Source organism: Carlito syrichta, unplaced genomic scaffold, assembly GCF_000164805.1.
Source record: "Carlito syrichta isolate Samal-C Ts95f unplaced genomic scaffold, Tarsius_syrichta-2.0.1 Scaffold305203, whole genome shotgun sequence".
In the NCBI taxonomy this organism is placed as follows: domain Eukaryota; kingdom Metazoa; phylum Chordata; class Mammalia; order Primates; family Tarsiidae; genus Carlito; species Carlito syrichta.
In genome coordinates this window covers 230,696-252,675 of record NW_007249299.1, presented here as the reverse complement: position 1 = coordinate 252,675, position 21,980 = coordinate 230,696, and the positions used below count along the sequence as shown (strand labels likewise).

General features: G+C 37.6%; 1 protein-coding gene across 2 annotated transcripts in view; it reads left to right on the top strand.

The window, feature by feature from the left end:
• Positions 1-21,980, top strand: part of ABCB1 (ATP binding cassette subfamily B member 1) — a 97,652-nt gene that overhangs the window by 41,201 nt on the left and 34,471 nt on the right. For both annotated transcript variants that reach the window (XM_021714074.1, XM_021714073.1), the window contains 10 exons: positions 4,051-4,222; positions 6,566-6,679; positions 6,828-6,938; positions 7,124-7,249; positions 7,368-7,571; positions 7,884-8,054; positions 10,066-10,227; positions 11,042-11,218; positions 18,068-18,214; positions 20,503-20,610. In XM_021714074.1, coding sequence (XP_021569749.1) covers positions 4,051-4,222; positions 6,566-6,679; positions 6,828-6,938; positions 7,124-7,249; positions 7,368-7,571; positions 7,884-8,054; positions 10,066-10,227; positions 11,042-11,218; positions 18,068-18,214; positions 20,503-20,610 — 1,492 coding nt within the window. The remainder of the gene's footprint in view (positions 1-4,050; positions 4,223-6,565; positions 6,680-6,827; positions 6,939-7,123; positions 7,250-7,367; positions 7,572-7,883; positions 8,055-10,065; positions 10,228-11,041; positions 11,219-18,067; positions 18,215-20,502; positions 20,611-21,980) is intronic.

Sequence of the window (21,980 nt, the reverse complement as noted above, 5' to 3'; positions counted from 1 at the left end):
ATCACAACTCAGGATGCTCCTTCTACAAATCATGATACAACCTTCTCAAAATTTCTAGTTGAAAACTTTGGCTGACTGAACCAGAGGGACAAATTCTGAGTGTATTACAAGGGGCCCACCTTCCAAAAGATAATTCCAGTTTTTTGGGAGTCTCCCCTCGTATGTCTCGCAAATATATTTATCTATTAGTAATGATTTCTATTTGCTTAACTAAAATTATTTCTTGCTCTTATAAGTGTCTAATTAATAATTAATAAATATTTTCATAATATTTAAGAAGAATAATGTTTTCTAAATGCTCATGTTTTCATTATATAACTTTATTTTATTTTAAGAACTCCTACTTTAATTACCATTTAATGAATGGATGATTTGGTTTGTGACATTTTTACTGAAAACTAATTTAAAAAACCTGTATAAAAGGAATTTTGTTGATGTCTCCTCCCTCCCACCCCCCTTCTCATCTTCCTTTATCTTTTCTGGTATCTAAATGATTTTCTTACTTGTTGTTGCTTCTTCCCATGAAAATATTTCCTCTGGCTGCATAGGACCACACCATATTGGTTTCTGCATTAGTCTTGGTAAGCAAAAACTAAGATAAAGGAGATAACAGGGTATGAGATATGTACATTAAAGTTCCTTAAATGTAATTGTGTATAATTTATGCCTAGAAAAATCTTTCACCTCAGATCAACTAATAAAATGGGAAGGAGAATATATATTTGCATATATATATTAAGGGGGACCCAAAAAACCATAATTTATTAAAAATTGTGAATTTAGTCTTACATGTTTAAATTCCAGTCACCTCCAAAGTGTTCTCCATCTGATACAATCCACCTATCTAGATGCTTTTTCCACTGCTTAAAACAGTTTTTGAACTTGTCACTTTTGATGCCTTTTAGTACTTCTGCCGTTTTTAGTTTCACCTCTTCCGCATCAGCAAAACATTTCCCTTTGAGGACTTTTTTCATCCAGGAAAAAAAAAGGTAGGGTTGATAGGGAGAGTGGTGCATGGGAGGCATGCTGTTTTGGTCAACAACTGCTGAACACTCATCACAGTGTGAGCAGGTGTGCTCGTAAATCATCCATCATGGAATGGACAAATATGCTGAGATAATCTCCAAATAACAATGAACTGAAGCCTAACACAGCCTTTCATAGCAACACCAGCTGGTACACTGATGTCAGTAGGTTTCTAGAACACTTACCTAGTGGGGGAAGCCTGTACTACAAGGATACTGTCCTCCAAAAGGTAATTCTGGTTTTTTTGGTCCCCCCTCAAGTGGTGTGTGCGTGTGTCATATATATATAAAATTATATATACTCTAATACTATATATATATAATATATATTATATATGTATGTGCGTACATAGCATATATATGTATTATATAGACACTATAATATATTATATATAATGATATATATGCAACATTGAAACATGTTTCTTTTTTTTTTTTTTTTTTGAGTTGGAGTCTCACTCTGTCGCCCAGACTGGAGTGCAGTGGCCGCTCCCGGCCACCGCAGCCTCGACCTGCTGGGCTCCGGCGATCCTTCCACCTCAGCCTTCCGAGTAGCCGGAATTACAGGCACGCGCTACCATGCCCGGCTGATTTTTGATTTATTGTAGAGATGAGGTCTCGCTGCCTAGGTGGGTCTCGAACCCGCAGGCTCAGGCAATCCACTCACCTCAGCCTCCCAAGGCGTGGGATTACAGGCTGAGCCACCGAGCCCGGCTGAAACATGTTTCTTAATAATTTTTTGTTTAAAGATTATAACTGGCAAGTTGGTGATTAACATTTTGGGGGGTTAAAACTAATAGTGTATGAATATTTTTTCACTACAAAGTTATATTTAAATTTACTCTTTAGTGCACACAGTTGTCATGTGAATTTCATTTGGCATGTTATTGTAACTGGTAATGTAACTAGTTAAAGTAGTCATAAAGACAAGAGAGAATGCATGCTCATATCTGGGCAGGGCTTGAATTTTTCTGTACATAGTAATGAATGAAGCTTCAAAGAAGATTAATATAATACTATTTAATATTTGTATGCTCATGAATTTTGTAGATCAAAGATCTCAAAGTATAAATTCTATATGGAAGTAACTTCTCTCACTTTTTTAAATTCATTTTTTTGAGTTGGAGTCTCACTCTGTTGCCCAGGCTGGAATGCAGTGGCACCCTCACAGTCACTGCAACCTTTATCTGCTGGGCTTAGGTGACCCTTTTACCTCAGCCTTTCAAATAGCTGGAACTACAGGCATGCACTACCACACCCAGCTAATTTTTTGATTTATTGTAGAGACGAGGTCTCACCAAGTTGCCCAGGCTGGTCTCGAACCCCTAGACTCAGGCAATCCTCTCACCTTGGCCTCCAAAGTGCTGGGATTACAGGCTTGAGACACTGTGCTCAGCATGTTCTCTCATTTAAACAATCATAAGCTCCTTCTTTCTGCAAGGCAATACTCTAGGTTCTGCAGAAAGTTGAGATTAAGAGAATAAAGGCAGATTTAAGGCTTGGTTATAGTCTGTCCTATTTCTCTAATAATTTTACTTTGGCTCTATATTTGCAAAGTTCCTTATTATTATTATATTAACTCTTGGCCCTATCCTAAGTTATCTAATGTCTCTCTTCTTAAGCAGAATAGTCTGCTCTGTTCCTCTCAAGGGAAAGTAAAATTACAGATACTATCTCTTTAACATCAGAAATTGTCCAGTTTCTGAGGGTTTACAAATACTTGAATTATCATCATTTGGAAATAAGCTTCATGTCATTAGAACTAGAGAAAGAAAATCTCAGTGTACTGTACCTTTTTTTTTTCTTGCTTGTTTTTGCCTTCCTTTTGTGTAATTGCCTGTATTTGCTTCAAGAAGTATTAATGGGTGCTGTCCAAGGTTGGCTAATATAGGGTAAACCTTTGTGCTATAATGACTTTGGGGTTTTAGATATCCTGAGATTTTTATTTCCTCAGGCCTTAAAGCAGCCAGAAGTCCATGGGTGGTCCTAGCCACCAGACCAAAGCCCCTTAGTCCAGCAACGGGCAGCCATGGCATGACAGATGTTGGGGAGTATTTGCAGAGGGAAGTATGTGGGCAAAATGGAGAAAGGAAAAGGAAAAAGATGCAACTAAATAATGATAGGCTTCTATATACATTCAAACCAAATTCTTTTTGCTGGTCAGTGATTTTTAAAATAAATATCTGTGGATAAGTTACACCGCTTATTTAAATGTAAAAATGTATTCTGTAGCAATTCAAAGCTTTCAAAAGGCTCTCATATAACCTCTTGGTTGGTCTTTCTGTCAGTCCCAAAGGGAGGCAGGACAGGGAACAAACTCTCCCCAAATCTTTAACGTTCAGAGATTTAAATGACTTTCTCTCGTTTAGCACTTTCTAACATTATAGCTCCATTTTATTAATTAATTAAAGAGGCATGCAGATTTTGAAGGGAAGATGCAAGTGTTTTCATGGCTTCTATTTTGTCTTATATATGAGACAATACAAGTTCTAAAAGTTTGCTAAATATTGCTTCACTTATTTCACTATTGCTAAGGCCAAAGAAGGAACTTCATCTTTTTTTTTTTGTCAGAGCCTCACTCTGTCACCCAAGCTAGGGTTCAGTGGCATGATCAGGCAACCACAGCACTCATCTGCTGGGCTCAGGCTATCTTCTACTGCAGCTTTTCAAGAGCTGAAACTAAATGCATGCACTACCATGCCTGATTAATTTTTTAATTTTATTGTAAAGATGAGTTCTTGCCAAGTTTCCAAGGCTGGTCTCGAACCCCTGGGCTCAAACCCCTGGGCTCAGGCAGTCCTCTCATCTCCACCTCCCAAAGCACTGGGATTACAGGCAGGAGCTCCTGTGCTGGGTGGACTCAATCTTTATAAGCCTCGGTTTTCTCTTTTGCAGGAAGGGAATAAAGCACTACTAACATCATAGGATCAGTGTGTGAGCAAGAGGAGAAAACGTATGTCACAGGGCTGGCATGTTTTCATAAGATTTTTTTAGTTTATGTGATCATTTTTGTTTTTTCTTCCAGGTACAACAGAAATTTAGAAGAAGCGAAAAGAATTGGGATAAAGAAAGCTATCACAGCCAATATTTCTATTGGTGCTGCTTTCCTACTGATCTATGCATCATATGCTCTGGCCTTCTGGTATGGGACCACCTTGGTCCTCTCAAATGAATATTCCATTGGACATGTACTCACTGTAAGTGATGTTATATTACTAAAAATGTCAATGAAATCAAGTGGTACTGGCTTGACTTTAGAAGAATATATTTTGAACAACTATTGAATACTACAGAGACATGCATTACTAGGTTAAAAAGTGGAAAGGAAATTAGATGCATCCAGAAACCAGTTTTGTTTCCTTTTCTCAATCTCTTGCACAATTTATCCTGTATTCCAAGTAATATTAACATTACTAATCTCTATGCCATGAACTTTCATTTATTCAGATTATTACTTTGTGCCAAACTTGATTTCAACATTTCACTTTTATTTTATGATTAAATAGCAAAATACAGTTTTTTTCTTTCTGGATTCTTTGAATGACAGCTAATCCACCTTACAAATTATGGAAGTATAAATTGTTACTCTTCTTAAAAGAAAATTCTGTTTGGAAATTTTCTGCATTATAGACCTTTGTACAAGCACAGAAGGCTTGCTATTTGATGTTATCCACTTTTATTTTAAAGACAATGAAATAATTTCCAAATCAAACTCAATAGTATCTGATCTTATAAAGTACATACTGTTAGAGGAGTCACTTAGCTCCTTTTTCATAGACCAAGCGGAGATATATTTAGTCAATGAGAGATTAGATTTTGTTGAGTTCTTTGAAGGAGTTCCCTTTCTCAGGAACCAGATTTGTAATATTAATGCAATAATTGCCTCTTGGGTATTTTCAAATTTGTCTTATCCAACATTTGTGAGGTTGCTTAGCCAGGAACGACTTTTCCTAAAAAGTTTGTTTTTAGGATAGCATACTGTGGGTGAGTGAGGCTGTGGGAAGAAACTTATTCTGTTTGTGATGTAGATAAGCAATTTAAATACAGTATTCACTGAATGCGAATCTGCCTCGCAAACTGGAGGCATCCAGAATAGTGAATGTGGTATTTGATATCAGACTAACTTGGTTCAAATTTTGGCTATGTCACTTACTAGCTATGTGATTTGGGGCAGCCACCTAAACTTTTCAAGCCTCTGTTACTTCCTCTGCCAAACGAACATGATAGGAATAGTGTGCCCTAACTTTCAGTGTTCCCTAAGGACTAACTGAAGTAATGATTATAGAACCACTTAACAAAGTTTCTTCTGTATAAATTATTGGACAATATAATTCCCATGTGATTTAGAAAAAAATGAATAGTGACATGAGTTCTCATCAACTTCAATGAGCTACAAAGGCAGATCTTTACCAGTAAGAAATCTGATTGTGCAGAACAAAAAAAAGCAAAAACCTGCTTATCAGACCTCAAGGAGAATACAGTCTGGTGGAAGGAGGAGGGAAAGACTTAAGCTGATAAAGCATTATGCTATAGGTGTGCTTTATAATTTTCAAAATATTTTCATAGACTCTTTCATCATGATATGACTTCTCTATGATTGCTGGGTAGAGAAAACATAGAATCTTGCCTATTTTTATAAATAAAGAAATTGAAGTCCAAAGAATCTAAGATAATGGCCTAAATACCTGTAGCTAGTTAGTACTAATCCAAGATTTGAACCTGGGTCTTCTGACTCTCTTGCTAGTGTTTGTTTCTACTTTACCCTGCTGATGATGTAAACAAAAATCCTTAGCTAGTGGAGAAATATAAAAATATTCTATTATAGTAGTCTGGTCCTATAGAACTTAAATCATTGTTTTATTGAGCAGGTAAAACTAATTCTGCATTCTAGACTGAAAAGTATTTAAACTTCTAAAATATTTTTACATTTTTTACTTATATTATTTTTAATTGACAAAATCATAATTGTATTACATTTGTGGAGTATAATGTAATGTTTTGATATATATACAATGTGGAGTGAGTAAACCAAAACTAATTAATATACTCATCACCTCACTTATTTGACATTTTTAGAGGTAATACATTTTAAAATTACACTTTTAGTTATAAACTTTTAAAATATTTTTAATACCCAGTATTCATATGTTGCCTTGCCATTTTAAAATTTAATTAATCCCCCCCTTTTGGGAGGCTGAGGTGAGTGGATTGCCTGAGCCCGCAGGTTCGAGACCCTCTGGGCAGCAAGACCTCATCTCTACAATAAATCAAAAAATCAGCCGGACGTGGTAGTGCACGCCTGTAATTCTGGCTACTCGGAAGGCTGAGGCGGAAGGATCGCCGGAGCCCAGTAGGTCGAGGCTACGGTGGCCGGGAGCAGCCACTGCACTCCAGTCTGGGTGACAGAGTGAGACTCCAACTCAAAAAATAAAATAAAATAAAATAATTAAAAAAAAATTTAATTAACTATGTTAGAAGTATGAAAAAAATTGTTCTATTACTATCTAAGTAACTTGATGATTTTCCTTCACATTCCTTAGGTCTTCTTTTCTGTATTAATTGGGGCCTTTAGTGTTGGACAGGCATCTCCAAGCATTGAAGCATTTGCAAATGCAAGAGGAGCAGCTTATGAAATCTTCAAGATAATTGATCATGTAAGTCTGAGTTGGTCATTTATCCATCTGTGTAACAGATTTTTCAGTTAAGAATCTATTACTTTATCACTTTATGCAGCTTTCCTCAAAATGTCACTAAAAGTAGTTACTGTAACCTAGTAATCTCTTACAATTTGATTTTGTTTAGACACCAAATATTGACAGCTATTCGAAGAATGGCCACAAACCAGATAATATTAAGGGAAATTTGGAATTCAGAAATGTTCACTTCAGTTACCCATCTCGAAAAGATGTTAAGGTACAGTGATAAATGATTAATCAATTAATTAATCGATTGGAGAAAGTTTCTGATACTGTCCTTTAGAGATTATTTTTAAAATGTGCATGTGTATTTTATTTAGACTAATACTGAATTGAACTGTCAGTTCATATACACTGTATCTGTGAATTGCCTTAAAATTTATTTCTCATTTGTCCTAGTAGATCTTGAAAGGCCTCGATCTGAAGGTGCAGAGTGGGCAGACGGTGGCCCTGGTTGGGAACAGTGGCTGTGGGAAGAGCACCACGGTCCAGCTAATGCAGAGACTCTATGATCCCACAGAAGGCACGGTGAGGTGATCCCTGCTGAGCTAGACACTGCGGCAATTAGCCATTACCCTTGTAGATCATTCTGATGTTGTCATTTCAACTACAAACGTATGAAAATCACACTTACCATTTTTTCCAGGTCAGTATTGATGGACAGGACATTAGGGCCATAAACGTAAGGTATCTACGGGAAATTACTGGTGTGGTGAGTCAGGAACCTGTGTTGTTTGCCACCACAATAACTGAAAACATTCGCTATGGCCGTGAAGATGTCACCATGGATGAGATTGAGAAAGCTGTCAAGGAAGCCAATGCCTATGACTTTATCATGAAACTGCCTCATGTAAGTTGTTCTTGACCTTTGCCATTCTAGAAGTGCAAATAATAAATGCTGGCCTAATACATACGAAGTTAGAAAACTACTATGAATTGGAGACAACCCCTAAGATGGGAAATCAAAATTACTTCAGATTTGAAAGCTCTAGCAGAATAAACTAGTCGTAAATATATTTTTAAAAATAGTGGTTGTTTATTGCACTAAGAATTTGACTCTTGCCTGTGAGACTTGGGTTGTTATGGGATTCCTTACCAATTTAAAATGTGAGCTGAGATAGCTTGTTCTTTTGTGATATCCTTCTGTGTTTCCATGTTGTAGAAATTTGACACCCTGGTGGGAGAGAGAGGAGCCCAGCTGAGTGGTGGACAGAAACAGAGAATCGCCATTGCACGTGCCTTGGTTCGCAATCCCAAGATCCTCCTGCTAGATGAGGCCACATCAGCCTTGGACACAGAAAGTGAAGCGGTGGTTCAGGTGGCTCTGGATAAGGTCTGTGGGAAGTTAATTAAAACCAACCTGATTCATAAACTTAAGAACATTCCACTGGTAATTCCTCTTAATACTGGAAATTTCTGTATTCTGTAACTTCTAGATGATTCCTCCAGCTATTAAAATAAAAGCCTCAGGCCTCTTTGAAGTCATTTTTCTATTTGATTATTTGCTTGCTTGTTCAATTTCTATTTCTCTGATTTTTTTTTTTAGTGGTGATGAATACGTCTTTATCATAGACAACTTGCAAATCTTTTAAATTAAACAATGAGAAATATAGACATAGGAAAATTGGTCCTCATTGTGATGTTGAAGCTTTGGGGATAACCCTGTACTTAGGTTTTGAAAGTTTGCAATATTGTCAACAAGAGGAAAATGTGATCTGAAGTTCCACATTTAACTTCCAAGATGTTAAATGCTACTTGGAGACTATGGGAAATGAGGAACCTCTTATCCCCAGGACAGAGGCAGAGAGTCTGTGGTATTGGAAACCTACCTGAGCCATGAAACATCCTTGACTATCAACAAAGTTGGCCTTCCTGCAATTCTTGAGTTCATATGAGTCATTCACTAATTAGGATTTGAGTGTTTGCTGTGTACCAAGCACTGTGTGCTTGGTCTTCAGCATATAATGATAACAGGCTAGCTCTGGAAGGACCAGGAATGTGGAGACCTCTTAACCAAAAGTTATCTAAGTTGAGATGCCACAGTAGAATTCAAAGATGCACCAATATTCTACTCTCTGTTTCTCTAATAAAATAACACTAAATGTTCCTTTAAACATCCTGTCAACGTGCTTAATTGTTGAGAGAGGAAAAAAAGCAACTTACTAAATATTCTGTGAACCAAAACAGAGGCAGATGGGATTGTGGCTGCTTTTTTCCCCTTCACTTTGCTTATCTGTGATTTCACATCTGTGTTTTCTTATTGCTTTGCTTATCTTAGTTTGCTTATTGTTCTGTAATGGAACTATGTATAAAATTATAAATAAAAACAATTTTTAAAGGTTGTATTTAAAAATACTTTTTCTTTAAAGTGTAAATTTTGGGGGAATTTCACATGCCCCCTTTCTCAAAAATATCTAAAGAATTGATCCGTGTCTTCCCTATCACTAATTTTTCTCACATGCATTTTCTTTCTTCTCTGTGGTTTTTTAAAAAAAATTTATTGCTAATTACTGGAGAGAAACATAAAGTAGCAAAAATCGTAAGCATTGGGAAAGTTACAAAGATTAAAGAAATCTCAGACAAGGCCTGGTTATCCAACTCTGTTTTATTTTTGTTAAAATAAAAATAAGATTATTAAAGCATTTATGTATCTCTTCAATTTTCCCATAATTTTTCTGCCTAGGAAAAGGTATCATATATTAAGCACTTACTATGTATAAAGTCACAATGCTTTATGTGCATTATTTTATTTACTCAATCAAAACTACCCTAAGAAGCGAATCTTATTATACCTCTATTTTACATATGAGTAAATTGAGCCTCACACAGGTTAAAATACTCGGATAAAATAAGTTCATAAATTTACTTCAGATCCATCTGGCACTGAAGTCTAGACTTTACTGCCTTACATTTATTATCTATCTTGTTCATCCAAGTAGTCAGGTGAAATAGGGACACTATGATTCTGAGGACTGATTGCTAGCTGGTATATCCCAGTACAGCCCCACTGGCTTGTGTTTGTTTTGACTAGCCAATGCCTGGACTACGGGATTTTGTTACTTTGTATAAGCCTCGGATTATTACAACAAGTTTAGGTTAAGCGAAATACTTAGAGACTTACATAATATTAATATGTGAATGTTATATTGTGTTTGTATTTATTGTAATAAAACGTCATCTCAAATCATTATCAAGTAACTATATATTTATTGTCATCAAATAATATCTTACGTAGCTTTGATGGTTTTATAATGTCCAAAGCATTGGTGTTCAGTGAATATACACAGAATGAATGAGTTTTTGCATGTAATTGTTTATGTATTCAAAACTCTCTCTCTTTTTAGGCCAGGAAAGGCCGGACTACCATTGTGATTGCTCATCGTTTATCAACGGTTCGTAATGCTGATGTCATCGCTGGCTTTGATGATGGAGTCATTGTGGAGAGAGGAAATCATGATGAACTAATGAAAGAGAAGGGTGTTTACTTCAAACTTGTCACAATGCAGGTATAATTTTAACTCTAGAAGTTTCCTACATTACCTCAGTGATAATGCTGTGTTTAATGCTAAAAATAAATGCGATTTGATTTCATTATTCGAAAAGTCAGAAAAAGCACTTGGGGTATTCAGGATCAGATCAGTGTTTTAGATTGTTTTTTTCCTCTTTAAAGGAGGGAAAATAAAAAAGGATAAGCAAAAATTGTAAAAGGTTTAAAGGTGACCTATCCATTATAGTAGTCAGTATCCACATATACCTGTTGATCATTTAAACAGTGGTTAATCTGAATAGAAATGTACATAGAATCTGCACACAAGACTCCAAAGACTTAGTACCAAAAAAGAATGCAAAATATCTCACTAATTTTTGTATTGATTAGATGTTGCCGCAGTATCATTGGATATCAGTAATACCTTGGATATATTTGGTGAAATAAAATATATAATTAAACTTGATTTTACTCCTTTCTTTTCACATTTATTAATGTGGTTACTAGAAAATTTAAAATGACAGACATGGCTTACAGTATGGCTTGCACCATATTTCTGTTGACAGCACTGGTCCACAAACCTGATTAAGCCAAATAGCCACAAAAAAAGATAAGATTCATGGGATGGATGCCATGTTATTTCAGCATATTCAGTAAGGATTCTTCTTATTTAGTGGTTTTCATTTTCAAATATCACACACACATACATACCCCCTCAGCAATTTAGCTTTTCCCTTTCCTGTAATTACTTAAATAAATTACCATTTTCCTTGATAGCTAATGTTCAGTGAACTGAGCCTAACTAGCTTCTGGATATTTCTTGTTTATTTTAGACAGGAGGAAATGAAATTGAATTAGAAAATGCAGCTGATGAATCCAAAAGTGAAATTGATGCCTTGGAAATGTCTTCGAAAGATTCAGGCTCCAGTCTAATAAGAAAAAGATCAACACGCAGGAGTGTCCGTGGATCACAAAGCCAAGACAGAAAGCTTAGTACAAAAGAGGCTCTGGTATGAAGGAGGATGTAGAGTTTGCTTTAAGCCCACTCCCTGAGGCTCTCCTAGTTTGGTGTCCTGGGGCTGGAATAGGAGTAGGAACAGGAAAGCGCTGTTCAGAATCCTCCTGTCCTTTCCTTCAGCATGTTCTACAAGCCAAAATGTCAACATTTTAGAATCAGATTAGAATTTAAGAATGAGAATTTAGCTGGGCTCGGTGGCTCAGCCTGTAATCCCAGTGCATTGGGAGGCTGAGGTGAGTGAATTGCCTGAACCCGCGGGATCGAGACCTGCCTGGGCAACTTGGTGAGACCTCATCTCTACTGTAAATAAAAAAAAATTAGCCGGGCGTGGTAGTGCATGCCTGAAGCTCCAGCTACTCGGAAGGCTGAGGCGGAAGGATCTCCGGAGCCCTGCAGGTTGAGGCTGTGGTGGCCAGGAGCGGCCACTGCACTCCAGTCTGGGTGACAGAGTGAGACTCCAACTCAAAAAAAAAAAAAAAACCAGAATGAGAATTTATAGGATAAGATTTTTAGAATTAGAATTTGCAATGTAGAGACTGTACTAGGTCTTCAAATATCAAATTTTATATTCTATTTATTCTGTTTATCCCTACTTGTAAATATGCTTGTTATTATTTTTTTATCAATATTTTTTATTATGATATTGTGGGGTACAGTTAAGGGTTAGGGATGCAAATATGCTTCATTCAGGCCCCCTTGTTGATAACAGGTGTCTCCCCGTCCCCAGACAGATGTTTACTACCATTAGTCCTGTCCCCCTTCCCCCCCCATAGTTTCCCACCATTGTCAGTCATTTTCTTATGGTAGTGCGTTGGATGATCAAGGTCCACTATATGAGTGAGAACATGTGATATTCGGATCTTTGTTTCTGTGAGAGGTCACTCAGTATTATAGACTCTAGTTCCATCCAGGTTGCTGCGAAATTCATGATTTTGTTCTTTTTTATGGCTGCATAGTATTCCATCGTGTGTATGTACCACATTTTTTAATCCAGTTCTCTTTTGATGGAACCATGGTTGGTTCCAGGTTCTTGCTATTATGAACAATGCTGCGATAAACATTCGTGTGCAGGTATCTTTTTTATAGAGTGATTTGAGTTCTTCAGGGTATATTCCCAGTAGGGGGATTGCAGGGTCATATGGGAGGTTGATGTTTACAGCTTTTAGGAATTGCCACACTGCTTTCCACAGAGGTTGCACTAGTTTACACTCCCACCAACAGTGTAGAAGTGTTCCCTTTTTGCCACACCCTCTCCAACAACTGTTATTTTTTGAGTTGTTGATAATTGCCATTCTGACTGGAGTTAGGTGGTATCTCAATGTGGTTTTGATTTGCATCTCCCTGATGTTTAGTGAGGTTGAACATTTCTTCATCTGTCTGTTGGCTGCTCAGATGTCTTCCTTTATGAAGTGTCTGTTCATATCTTTTGCCCATTTTATAATGAACGTTATTTGATATGAACGTTCTTTTCAGCACATTTGAGTTCCTTGTAGATCCAAGATGTTAAGCCTTTGTCAGACCTGGAGTTGGCAAATACTTTTTCCCAGTCTGTAGGCTGTCTCCCTGCTCTCTTAATGGTTTCTTTGGCTTTGCAGAGGCTTGTCAGTTTAATGAGGTCTCACTTGTCTATCTTATCCCTTATGGCCTGTGGGTTTCGGTTTTGTTCAGGAATTGGATGCCAGTTCCAATTTCCATGAGGGTATGTCCTTCATTTTCTAGGGTTCTTATGGTTTGAGGTTTTACATTTAGGTCTCTGATCCATTTGGAGTTAATTTTTGTGTATGGAGATAGATAGGGGTCCTGTTTAAATCTTCTGCATGTGGTCAGCCAGTTTCCCCAGCACCATTTGCTGAATAGGTTCTCCTCTCCCCAGTGGTAGGTGGTGGAGGCTTTGTCGAAGATGAGTTGATTGAGAAATTGAGATTTTTGCTTCTGGGATCTCAATTCTATTCCATTGATCAATATGCCTGTTCCTATACCAGTACCAAACTGTTCTGATGATTGTAGCTTTATAGTAAAGTTTGGAGTCTGGTAATGTGATACCACCTGCTTTGTTTTTTTTTTTTTTTGGCTAAGGATTGTTCTGGCTATTCTTGGTCATTTGTGTTTCCATATGAATCCTTATGTTGTTTTTTCTAGGTCTGAGAAGAATGTTGTTGGTAATTTGTCTTTTGCACATTTATTTTATATCCTGAGACTTTGCCAAAGGGCTTTATCAGTGTAAGGACGTTTTTGACAGATTCTCTTGGGTTTTCAAGGTACACGATCATGTCATCTGCAAAGAGAGATTATTTGACTTCCTCTTTTCCTATTTGGGTACCCCTGATTGCCTTCTCTTCTCTGATTGCTCTAGCCAGGACTTCCAATACTATATTGAACAGGAGGGGTGAGAGTGGGCATCCTTGTCTTGTTCCAGTTTTCAGGGGGAAATGGTTCCAATTTCTGTCTGTTTAGCAGTATGTTGGCTGTGGGTTTCTCATAGATGGCTTTTATTATTTTGAGGTATGTTTCATCTATACCTAGGTGTTCAAGGGTTTTTATCAAGAAGGGGTTCTGGATTTTATTAAAAGCTTTTTCTGCATCTAATGATATAATCATGTGGTTTTTGTTTTGACATCTGTTGATGTATTTAATTACATTTATGGTTTTATGAATGTTGAACCAGCCTTGCATCCCAGGGATGAAGCCTACTTGGTCATGATGGATGACTTTTGAGATGTGTTGTTGAATCTGGTTTGTTAAGATCTTGTTGAGAATTTTAGTATCTATGTTCATCAAAGATATTGGCCTGTAGTTCTCTTTCTTTGTTGGATCTTTACCTGGCTTGGGTATCAATGTGATGATAGCTTCATAAAATGATTTGGGGAGGGTTCCATCTTTCTCAATTGCCTGAAATACCTTCAGTAGGATTGGAATCAGTTTCTCCTTAAATGTCTTCTAGAATTCTGCTGGAAAGCCATCTGGTTCAGGGCTTTTTTTTGTAGGTAGTTTTCTTATTACATAGTCAATTTCCTTGATTGTTATTGATCTATTCAGGGTCTCAATTTCTTGTTTCAACCTAGGCAGGTTGTGTGATGACAGAAAGTCCTCCATTTCCTTGAGGTTTTTAAGTTTGTTTCCATACAAGTGTACATAGTAATGTCTAATGACCTTTTATATTTCTTCAGGGTCAGTTGTGATTTCATCTTTTGTGTTTCTGATTGTGCTTATTTGAGTTTTTTCTCTTTTTTCTTGGTCAGTCTAGCTAGGGGACCATCAATCTTGTTTATCCTTTTGAAGAACCAGCTTTTTGTTTCATTGATTTTTTTGTATTATCTTTTTGTCTTCTATGTCCTAGATTTGGGCTTTTATTTTAGTGATCTGGATTCTTCTGCTGAAATTAGGGTTTTTGTCTTGCTTTCCAGCTTCCTTAGGTGACTTGTTAGGGTCTTGCTTTTCCAGCTTCCTTAGGTGACTTGTTAGGCTGTTAATTTGTGCTACTTCCATTTTCTTCATATGCGTTTGTAGGGATATAATTTCCCCTCTTACTACAGCTTTCATGGTGTCCCCGAGATTTTGGTGAGATGTTTCTTCATTTTCATTTGTTTCCAGGTATCTTTTGATCTCTGTTTTGAGTTCATCATTGACCCAGGAATTGTTTAGCATCATACCGTTTAGTTTCCATGTCTTTGTGAGTTTTGGGGGAACCCTGTTGGTGTTAATGTTTATTTTTATTCCACTGTGGTCCGAGAAGGTGCATGGTAAAATTTCAGTCCTTTTAACTTTGCTTATGCTTGATTTATGGCCAATTATGTGGTCAATCTTAGAATACGTTCCATGTGATGATGAGTAGAATGTGTATTATGTGGTCTTTGGATGGAGGGTTCTGTAGGTATCAATTAAGTCCATTTGGTCAAGAGTCACATTGAGGTTCCGGATCTCATTGCTGATTTTTTGTCCTGATGATCTGTCTAGGGTTGTCAGTGGGGTATTAAAGTCCCCAGTTATGATTGTGTTAGAGTTAATATCTTTCTTTAGTTTTCCTAGGAGTTGCTTTATAAAAGTTGGTGCACCTATGTTAGGTGCATATATGTTTAGGATAGATATTTCTTATTGATGGAGTGAACCTTTTATCATTGTGTAGTGACCCTCTGTATCTTTTTAAATTTTTGATAGCTTAAGTGGTATTTTGTCTGAAATCAGGATCATGACTCCTCTTTTCTTTTGTGTTCCATTCGCCTGAAAATTTGTTTCCCATCCTCTTACTTTGAGTCTGTGCACGTCCTTTCTAGTGAGATGGGTCTCTTGAAGGCAGTATATTGTTGCTTGATGATATTTTATCTATTTTGCCATTCTATGTCTTTTCAGTGGTGCATTTAGTCCATTCACATTCAAGCTAATTATTGAAATGTGAGAGTTTGTCCCTATTATAGAGTTCTTATGGAGTTGTTCTTCCACTTGGTTTATTGTCTTTCTTTTGGCTTTGGGGTTGGTTCATGTGTATTTTATTCTTTTTCCTGTACTCTTGTGAAGAACATTGTTTTTTTCCCCCTTTTCTTCTGTATTTAGTACTTTCTTAAGTGTTTCATGTAGAGGTGGTTTGGTGGCAGCGTAACTTCTTAGGGATTGGATATCTGGGAAAGATTTTAATTTTCCCTTGCTGATGAAGCTTAATCTGGCAGGATAGACTATTCTTGGTTAAAATTGTTTATTTTTTAGGACTTTGAAGATAGGGCTCCAAGCTCTCCTAGCCTGCAGGGTTTCTGTAGATAAATCTGCTGCTGTTCTAATTGGTTTTCCATGGTAGGTGATGTGGCCTTTTTCTCTTGCTGCCTTTAGGATTTTTTCTTTTATGCCTGCTTTGTTTAGGCGAATTATTATGTGTCTAGGAGTTGGTCTTCTCATTTGTTGTCTTGCAGGGGTTCTCTGAATCTCTTGTGTTTGAATTTTTGCATCATTGATTAAATAAGGGAAGTTTTCTTGAATGATCTCATGGAAGGTTTGTTTCAGTGTGGTCTCTGTCTCTCTTTCTGCCTCAGGAAGGTCAATTACTCTTAGGTTCAGTCTCTTGAAGTAATCACTCATCTCTTGAAGGTTTTTTTCCATCTTTTTGAGCTTGTTTTCTGTGTTTTTGAGAGTTTGGGTTAGTCCTATATTTTGGTCCTCAAGCTCTGAGATTCTTTCATCTGTTTGGGTAATTCTGCTTTCCATGCTTATCAGTTTGTTATTTATTTCATTCACAGTATTCTTTATTATGGTTATCTCAGATATCAGCTCCTTTCTAGTTTCTTCTTGAGTCCCCTCAATTCTTTTTAATCTCTCCATTAATGTCTTGATATCTAGGTTTGTAGTTTGAGACTAGTCATTCTGGGGGCTCTTCATTGTTTGCATCCGAAGTCAGTTTTCTCAGTGTCTGCCCTCCCAGGGGTCTGGGAGAGACCCATGTTCTTCTTTTGGTTTTTATTCATTTGTGAAGATTTTTCTCTCATCCCTGGAGCAAAAGGAGGTATAAAAGAGGAAACTAATGGAGGAAGGGGCAGTCAATAGGAAGTTAGAGAGAGAGAAGAGTGAGAGGGAGAACAGACATACATACCAACTAATAGGTGAAAAAGAGACACAAGGCCGAGAGAAGTGAAAGAAAAACACAGAAGGAGAATTCCCTAAAGAATACTGGTAGCTACATAGAGACAGACCAATAAGATCATGAAACAGATAGTGTAAGTTAGAAAGCAAACAATCGTGAGCAAACATACAGTCCGAATGATAAAACCAAAGGTCAAAATAAGAGATCAGACTAATTCTGTAATCTTTCCTTAGTGGCTAAGGTCACTTGAGCTCTGATCTCCAGCTTCTCCCCTTTATTTTTGTTGCAGGCAGCTAGCCTGCTGCCTGGGAGGTCTGTGACTCTTAGTTGTCTCAGTCTGTTCAGGTAGGGGAGGGGCTTTGTCTCCTGTTTAACGATGTCACCATGGGAACCGAGGTGGAGGCTCTTTCACTTTCACTTTTAGGGATGCTCATCTGGGTCTCTGGGCAGGATCAGCTGCACAGCTTGGTGCTGGATCTGGGGTGTCACCAGCAGGCTGGGGTGGAGGAGAGGGTTGGGCGTTCCCTCCTCTGGAGCTGGAAGCCTCCGATCAGCACCTTACACAAGCTTGGGGTTCTGCTCCCTTATACAAGCTTGAGGTCGTGCACTGAGTGCCTCAGCCAGGTTGGGCACGGGGCTCCAGAGCTCCAAAGCTCCAAAGGGCAGGTGGTGGCCCTGGGTCCCTCACAGGGCACTTCAGCCAGAAATGGGACTGGTATCTCTGAGGGGCGGGCGCCCAGAGCTTCCCTGGGTGACCAGCAGTTTGGTGCTGGGAGCTGGGCGGGATGATGTAGCCAGGAGGGAGCTGAGACCCGGGACTCCTGAGTAGGTGGGAGTCACATATAGTGGAGCAGCCACTGCCGGGGACTGCAATATCTGGCCCTGCGTGGGTCCCTGGACCTCATATCAGTGCAGCTGGCAGTGGGCAGGGGGCTGCGGGAAGAAAAGTAAGAGTCTTTTTGGGGACTCACATTCGGAGAGTCTCATGAATCCACCTATGCCGTTGCCATCTTGTGGAGGAATCGCTTGTTATGTTCTAAATGCCAAGTAATATGTAAATGTTTGTGGAAATGTCATTCATTTCTTTTAAAAAAAATAAAAGGAGTCCTGTAGCAAAATGTGTCAGAATTTTTTGAAGCTATGCAGCCATCATTGGGTAAGGAATAAGGGCAGGCTATATTCTTTTAAAATTTTTTGTGCATATGAAAGAAATGTGCATCATAAGGTCAATTATCATTTTTTAAAAACTAGCCTGTTGTGATATTTTGTGTTTTCTAGGATGAAAATGTACCTCCAGTTTCCTTTTGGAGGATCTTGAAGCTGAATTTAACTGAATGGCCTTATTTTGTTGTTGGTGTATTTTGTGCCGTTATAAATGGGGGCCTGCAACCAGCATTTTCAGTAATATTTTCAAAAATAATAGGGGTAAGTTTTCATGTTCATTTGTTGGGATTTATGAGACTGACTGAAAAATGAATGAACTGTTTGTGTTTGTTCTGGTATACAAAAACCATGTATCTTCATATGAAACTAACTGGCTTGAAGATATAAGACTAGAAGTCTGGTTTGTGATAGGAAAGTTAATTTTGTGAGCCTTCCTTTGTCCTGGCAGTTGGTGTCTGTTCTAGGGCCCTGGGGGACAGCTTCCTGAAATAGTCAATGAAACTGATGAGATGACTTTCCCACAACTGCCAACATTGGGCTCTAAGCAAACCCTATGAACCGTCATTTCACCAATGTGCAAAGACAGTTCCTCACGTGTTTGTCAGACTGGCTTGAATGAGTTGTTCTTTAACATACACACTTGCCAGGACATGAGTAGGCTGCCTCTGTACGATATAATTTTCATCTCACTTGCTATTCTGAAATAAAAAGGAACAGCTTCCTAAAGATTGAAATTGACATAGGTTGGTTCCACCCGGTCTTAATGGTGGGATTTTCAATAATAAAATTACAGTCTGAGAAGGAATGTTCTCTGTTTAGTGACAGATGTCCAAATACCAAGGTGAGGACACCCTTGACATAACTGCTGAAAACATTGTGGACAAAGAGATTGATCATCACAAGAAGCATAAACCAAACACTCACTTTTTAATCTCACAAAATATATACAACTATTTAGGACTACCCAGGCCTGACTAGCTTATTTCAGGTTGATATGCATGTTTAATATTATTCATTCAAGAAATATTTTTTCACTGTCTGCTCTGTGCCAGATACTTTTCTAGTTGCTGGAAAAACACTGAGGAGATGACAGAAATGTCTGATTCTGTAGAGCATATGTTCCAGAACAGGAGCCAGCAAACTTTTTCTATAAACAGTAAGATAGTAAATATTTTAGGCTTTGTAGACCATATGGTTTCTGTTGCAGATACTCAACTCTGACCTTGTAGTGCAAAAGCAGCCATGTACAAAATGGAAACAAGTGGGCACGGTCGTGCTCCATTAAAACTTTATATAAACATTTGGCCAGTGGCCCATAGTTTGATGTTCCCTGTCCTAACATATGTCTTGCAGGCAGAGAGGTAGACCATGGCATCATCAGGAAAAAAAATTAAGTGGTAAAGTTAGGAATCAGTTTGGCTATAACAAAACCTCGCCTTACTGATTTTGTTTTTCATTCTACATGTGACATTATATCTGGAGGCTGGTGACCCAGGACTGGCACATTAGCACCTACATATTAGATAGGCAACCAACCATCTGCCTGTTTGAAGATAACAGTCTCTGGGTCAGATTGCTTGAATTTATATCCTTGGATCATCCCTTGCTGGCTGTGTTATCTTGAACAAATTAATTAGCTTCTCTGTACTTCAGTTTCTCTCTTTTTAAAATGATGATGATGATAATAAGTCATACTTCAGGAGATGATTGTGAAGATAAAAGGAATGATTTACAGGAATTTGTTTAAGATAATGCTTGGTACAGAGTAAGAATTTAATGATTGTTATTACTGCTATTGGAATGACAAGTCAAGAAAAATTTATTTAATCTCTTCTAAAAGCCTTTTTTTTTTTTTTGACCCTGTAAAGGGAGAGAGGTGTTTTATTTTCCTGTGGAATGGTTATTCTCTGTGTTCCTTGAGCACCAAACTTCCTATTAGTCCTTATAGTCATCTCTAGAAAGGTTTCCATGTAAAGTGCTAGGTCAGCTAGCTGTAGTTTCCAGCTAGCTCTCTAACTGGCCATCCTACAAAGGTGGCTAGCTCAAGAAAACTACCACCTTTTTGAAAGCCATAAGATGACCACCTTGCCTTGGTTCACCAAAAGCAAACAAAACAAAAAAATACATCAGCAGATTTACTCTAGACATCTGGGGACAGTTTGAAATGCCCAAGCTGTTAAATACTGAATTGCCATACAATGTAATTTCCCAGCAAGGAAGAGAAGAATATTTGTTGTCATTGCTACTTTGCACAGTGGTGGTAGCACTCCTTACTCCAAGAAGGAATCTTAGCAGAAAAAACATGGACTTAGTTTATGAATGACAAACCCATTCTTGATCTCTAAAGAAAGCAGAATGCAGAAACTTTTAAGATTGGCAGTAGGAAAGCCAACCCTGCTTTCCAGTAAACTAAAGTTCTCCTAACGCCCGGATAATGTGCTAGATGAAAAATGGATCAGACCCAAAATGGCTTCTTAGTGACTGAACTAAAAACTCCTTTACGTTTATCTATACATATCTATATATTAACTCTTGATATTTTCTCACAGGTTTTTACAAAAAATGATGATCCTGAAACAAAACGACAAAATAGTAACATATTTTCACTATTGTTTCTAGTGCTTGGAATTATTTCTTTTATTACATTTTTCCTTCAGGTAAATGTATACATTTTTACTTTATTCATTTTGAGAAATGCAACTGGGGGAATTTATAAATATCTGTGTAGTTTACCTTTTAGTAGAACTTCTTCTTTATTAACGTGGCTACCAGCAGCCAAGTTTTTATTTGACATATGTAAAACAAAAACCTTTTGCCTTTCTCTGGTTCCCTTGCCTACTATCTCCTCTCTACCCTTACCTCTCCCAAATGGAAATATCAGTGAAACCAGAGGGAACAGAATGTTTAATATAATGATTGGAAATGAAAGGCAGGAACTCAAAACTGGGACTTGGAGGAGCCCTGGTTATAAGTTTGGATATAAGTACTGCCAGTAAGTGCTCAAAGAAATGTCTTCCTGTGTTCTAAAAGCAATGACAACAAACAAAACCCCATAAGCAGGTTATGCTGATTTAAAAAGGGTTTGAAGAGTTTATCTCTCAACTTTTGCTAAAGGAGAAAGAACATTTTTAATGATGGAAGAATGTCAATTCTCCAACAAAAACTACAGGAAACACTGTAAAGAATCAAATTTTATCGCTTGCAAATGGCTGAAGTGAAATTACAGAGAATTGGGTTCTCTAAATGTTAGTATGGTAAGGCAGTATGGATTTGCTATTAGGCCTAGGTTGAAACACCAGCTGTACCAGTTCCTAATTTTGTATCCTCAGGAAAGTAAGTAATTTGAGCCATCTAAGCTTCGGTTTCCTTAGGTGTAAAACAGAGATAATGATACCTGTCTCTAGATGATTAAAAGAGATCACGTGACCAAGTGCTCAGTTATGAATGAGTCACACATGAATGAATGATTAACCGCATGTAATGTTTAAAAATAAAACTCTGAATAGGTATCTTTATTTAACATGTAAGCATGCATTAAAATTTTTAATAGAACATTTTTTCTGGACTTTATAAGAGGTGCAAAAGAAAAAAGACCGAATTCCTTTTTTTTTCCTTTATTTTAAAGATGTAGGGTACAATTCAGGGTTAGATATACAAATGTTCATTATGCAGGTATCCTTGTTGATGAGGTGCGCCCCTCCCCCCCTGGCAGTACTTATATCCAAACTTATAACCAGTACTTATATCCAAACTTACAACTCCCAATTCCACCCTCCTCCCCTGGCAGTTTCCCACTACTGCCATTCCCTTTCTTATAATATTATGATACTTGTTCAAGGTTCACTTATGAGTGAGAACATACAGTACTCTGTTCTTTGTGTTTGTGATAGATCACTGAGTATGATAGACTCTAAATCCATCTAGGGTGCTGCGATTTCCATATGTTTGTCCTTCTTTATGGCTGCATAATATCCCATTGTGTATATGTACCACATTTTTAAAAATCCAATTCCGCTTCTATGGGCAG